Here is a 5,228-nt window from a genome sequence, read left to right as displayed (position 1 = left end):
CCGAGTGCTGGGATTAAAGGCGCTGAGACCTCAGTTTAAGGGACCCAAATTTCCATTCATTGTTTCCAAATGGTGCCGAGGCATTGCCTCCCCCGTCAGATATTTCAGGAGACAAACCGGAGAAAGAGCCTGGGATTTTTTTCCCCCCCTAGTTATTGACAAGAAGTAGAAGCGGGACTTTTCTGATGAAATTACTTCTAGCCTGGTCAATTAAAAATGTTTTGGTTTTGCCTCATTATGTAGTCTGGGATAACACGGAAACCTTTACGCCTGGCCTTGAAAACACCATGATTGCCAAGCTTCAGCTTCCCATCAGTCCGGGATTACAGGCACATGCCATTAAACCAGGTAAAAATTCTCTTTCCTTTTACGTTTAGTTCTGTTGTAACACAGCCTTGCTGTGTAACCTTGGCTCTTCTGGCTTTACCTGGCACCATCTCTTTGGTGCAGGTTTACCTCAAACACATGGCAATCCCCCTCCCTCAGTTTCCTTGGTACTGGGATTACAAGCACGCACCACTGTGCCCATCCTGAAAGCAAATTTTGATTTTCTTTCAAAGACTTTAAATAAATTTCAAAACCTAAAAAAGGAAACGATGTAGGATCCAATAAAACACTAAGATCTTCTTCACGCGTATAATGCCATGTGCCAAAAGCATCCAAGGATAACTCCATTCATCACTGTGTGTTCCTGCGAACTATAAACGGGAACAGGAGTGCTTGTCTCCCTAGGACTGAGCCCGCTAGAATCCCTCTTCATGAACTAAATGGCTTGTTTTCTTTTCTTCAACCCCGAGAAAAAAGATCTTCCGTGTGTGTGTGTGTGTGTGTGTGTGTGTGTGTGTGTGTATCACACACACGCGTGTGTATACATGTCTGTATATCTGTGCAGGTGTTTTGAGCACATTTACATGTGATGAATGTGGAGGCCGGAGATAAACGTCAAGTGCCCTTCCTCGATTGTCTTCCAGTGAATCTGGAGTTCACCAGCAAGACTAGCCTGGCTCAGCAAGCCAGGAATCGTCCTGTCTCCATCTCCCTCAATCACAATTGAAATGCCCCATTTCTTATATGGGTACAGGAGATCCATACTCTTGTCCCTCCTGCTTAAAGAACAAGCACTGTGACCAACTGAACAGCCTTCCCAGCTCCAGCAAACACGATCTTACCTGTACGCTTCCATTACTCGTGTACCAAGTCCAATTTAAAGGATGGCCATCGTGGCATTCACACTTCAGGACGGTAGAATCCCCCACGTAAGTGATCAATGGCTTGTTTTTCCCATGAATGCTGGGTACTAAGAAGAAGGGAGAAAAGTGTTGATTACTGAGACTGTTTAATCAAAAGAAATGTACTAAACTTGACGTTCCCTACTTCATTTTCTAACCAATGCACAGTTTTCGTCACACAGTTCTGATTGTACATACAATGAAACCACGGTGTAGCCATTGGAGATAGCAGCAGTCCTAGTAGAAGTGGTTGGATAACCCCAATGGGATTGTCTGTAGCGTACCACTGAAGGAACAGCCTCCAGTGATTAAAATTAGAACCATTCCAAGCTTGCAACAAACAGTGACATGCTTGAGATAAGAAAGAAGCTTCCTGTTTCCAAGGCTGCCCTTTCTTCTCACTTACTACGATAGTGGGACCCCTCTTCGTAGCCTTACCCTCACCTTGCTAGAGTAAAAAGGCAAAAGGTGCAGGCTAGGAAATCTTTTTTTTTATATTTATTTATTATGTATACAATATTCTGTCTGTGTATATGTCTGCAGGCCAGAAGAGGGCACCAGACCTCATTACAGATGGTTGTGAGCCACCATGTGGTTGCTGGGAATTGAACTCAGGACCTTTGGAAGAGCAGGCAATGCTCTTAACCACTGAGCCATCTCTCCAGCCCCTAGGAAATCTTTTAATTGATGCAAATTTGCAAACAGCCAGCAGAGCTAGAGAAGTGATAACGCAAAGGTACAAAGGAAAGTCAAGGGGAAGAGGACAGGGCTCTGTGCTGGCCTAGTGTGCACACAGCTCCTTGCATAGCAGCAGGGTCAAGGGGAAAATTAAGGAAGAGTGTTAAAAACAATGAGATTTAGATACATATTCATATCGTGTCAAAAGGACACATACCAACATTATTATGGTAAATTCCTTAGTCAAGAAAGTTTGAAGCATATACAATTAGGAACAGGAGCATTCAATGAAAAGTCACGAGGTGAATGTCGTCCCTCATCGTTTCCACACTGACTGTGAAGTTGGATCAATAAAGATACTTTGTTGATTTTCCTTCTTCCTAGTTTCTCTAATTTTAAGTTCTTTTTAATTTTGTGTTTCCCAGCAGTTCATTAAACTAATCAGCAAGGATAGATAAAACTAACTCAGCTAGATATAATTAATCAGCAACAGATAAAACTACAATGTCTAAATGTCATAGTCAACACCATATTATGGTGTGAAAATTTATAGGTAATTTTAACTTTCAGTGCAGTGATTAGAAAGATTTCAGCTGCCATAGCGAAGTCTCTAGATTGAACGTGTTGTCCAAGCATTCTTAAATTTTCTACTACTGATATAACTGAGCATGAACTGTGAAGATGGAAAAGGGGGAAAAATCAGTAATGATTGGAAAAGAAATTATGATGTTAATTAACCAGACAAGGAGCAAGGGTCAAAACCAGTTTCTTTTCTGGGTTCTGTCCTCAGTAAGCAATGCACTAGTGACAGAGACCAGCCTGCTGTAGTTTACTGTTTAAAGAGAACCAAATTTGTTGGTTTTGATATAAATATATATCATCCTTGCCCTCTTTATGGCTACTGAGCAGCAGTGTGACAAAAGGCAATGTCAACACTAAATAAAGAATGGCATGGATGATGAAGGAGACCACCATGAAGATATAAGTGCTTCCATAACCAAAGAATGTCAGACACAGCAATGTCTTAAGGCAATCTCTAAATCAGAGGGTGTGAAGGTTTGAATCTCTGGCATTTACATAGCCTCTGGCATTTGAATTCTTAGTCCCCAGTTGGTGGCTGTTTGGGGAGGATCAGGGTTGCCTGGCTGCAGGCAGTCGTCACTGGAGGCAGGTTTAGAGAGCTTTAAGCCTTTCACCTGGAGGTTTGCTTTTTTTTTCCTGCTTCCTGCTTGAGGTTTAAGGTGAGAGCCCTCACCTTCTTCTGCTCCAGCCGCCACACCTGCTGCTCCAGGCTCAATGCCACACTTCTCTGCCATGATGGACTCTTACACCTCTAAAGACACCAGCACAGATAAACTCTTTTGTGTATAAGTTGTCCTGGTCATGGTGTTGCCACACTGATAGGAGGAAATGAAGGCACTGACTTATTACTCACTACGGGGGGGGGGGGGAGTTTTACTTATCACTAACTATGGGACTTGATTAGAGGTGGGTGTGTGTAATCAGACTAAGGAGCTGGGATTTTAATTATCCCACCCAGAAGAAACAGGTATACATGTTGGAAGGAAGCCAACACAATATTCCAATATCATGATGAAGAGATTTAGGGCCAGGATATAAATATCTGACACATAATGACAGCTTTGAAATAAAGGTATCTGATGGGTAGTGCATTATACGCTTGCTATGTTGTTGTACAGGGTTAAATAAGAGTTCCTCAAATGGAAAGGGCTTGGTACATATTGGGATTATGCCATGGTACAGCTCCCTTAAGTCAAACTTTCCATTATTAATGGTTATGCCCTTTATATGTAATGTCATTAGCCATCTTAATAAGAATAATTACTGTCCTGTGCGATTTTTAGGTCAGTTAGCATTTTTGGAGCAGAGGAGAGATAAGTTCTACCGGGGAAATTCATCTATTTATGTCTTAGAACTGTGACAATGTCTGAAATCACCCAAGAACACGGAGAACTTTAAACTGAGTCTCTCCATGAATCACCCGCACCATCTGGAACAGGCGATGACGAAGACAAATCAAGATGAGTAAACAGGAGAAAGAGAAGAGTGGAAAATATTAGCTCCGGACCCCGGTGAGAGCCCTAGTCCATTCAAATACCACAAAGGAGACAACCCCTCGGTGAAGCCACGGGACAAGTTCTCCTACTGTTCTGGCCACACAGCAAGTGCTGGGTAAGATTATGTATGCATGTTGTAGTCTAGCATAAATTATAACAAGTTAAACCAGGATGCCCAGCTAGGTTCTGACCGATAACAAGAAATCAAACTGGATAAAAAGATCAAAATAAGCTTCCTTCCAGACATATGTAATATGTGGCACTGATAGGATACAAGGGAAAAAAAAAATCACTTTACATATGATCATGAAACCTAAAAGTAAAACAGAAATACCCCACTTACAACATACTGTTTATAATGAGAAAGAGACAGGGAAAAAAGTTGATAGCAATTTGATAAAACCAAGAACTGAAATTTTAAGAAAATAATTTCAATCTAAATATACTTAAATACAAAGGGGGTGTTTAAGAGGCATCTCTCCTGTAGGAGAGATCTAATCTAAGTTAGGCTACTATATGCCAACATCATCAATCTACTGCCTCAGAACTCGTTTATAAATCCAAATGGTAGCCGGGCGATGGTGGTGCACGCCTTTAATCCCAGCACTCAGGAGGCAGAGGCAGGCGGATCTCTGTGAGTTCGAGACCAGCCTGGTCTACAAGAGCTAGTTCCAGGACAGGCTCCAAAGCCACAGAGAAACCCTGTCTCAAAAAACCAAAAAAAAAAAAAAAAAAAAAAAAAAAAAAAAAAAATCCAAATGGTTCAGAAGCTGAGGAAAACAAGCACTATGAGGAAATTGGAAGCAGTTCTCAGATCCAAGGGAATAGCAGAGCATCTGTCTTGATGCTGATGTAAGAAGGACATTTTAAGTTATTGAGGAAAAGAAAATGATTAAATGTCAAAGTGTTAAAGGCTCAGTTGGGTGGAATCCCAGAACATTTTATTCTGATTTGTTTCGTATGGCAGGGTCACTTTCTTCACTAAAAACTGATGCTGAGAGCTGCTAAGGCTGGGCAATGGTCTGTGGACCAAGGTCTCCATTAAATTCTATAATTCCTTCCTTTCATTTAACACTCCTCTGGTTTCTAGCCTTAGAGAGCAGAACTGGCAAGACTTACTCATACTGCAGCACATGGACTTATCTGTTTTCTAGAACTGGGAACTGAGAGACATAAATAATTCCATCCCTGTTGACTCTTGTTTTTTCCCAGTTCGGATGAATGCACTCCCTTCTTCATAGTC

General features: G+C 41.6%; 1 protein-coding gene across 1 annotated transcript in view; it reads right to left on the bottom strand.

Moving 5' to 3' along the window:
• Positions 1-5,228, bottom strand: part of Emb (embigin) — a 45,973-nt gene that overhangs the window by 12,937 nt on the left and 27,808 nt on the right. Inside the window, exon 5 of the mRNA XM_005356828.2 lies at positions 1,170-1,297. Coding sequence (XP_005356885.1) covers positions 1,170-1,297 — 128 coding nt within the window. The remainder of the gene's footprint in view (positions 1-1,169; positions 1,298-5,228) is intronic.

The sequence above is a fragment of the Microtus ochrogaster genome, chromosome 19, assembly GCF_000317375.1.
Source record: "Microtus ochrogaster isolate Prairie Vole_2 chromosome 19, MicOch1.0, whole genome shotgun sequence".
NCBI classification, from domain to species: Eukaryota; Metazoa; Chordata; class Mammalia; order Rodentia; family Cricetidae; genus Microtus; species Microtus ochrogaster.
This window is presented reverse-complemented; position numbering and strand designations above follow the sequence as displayed.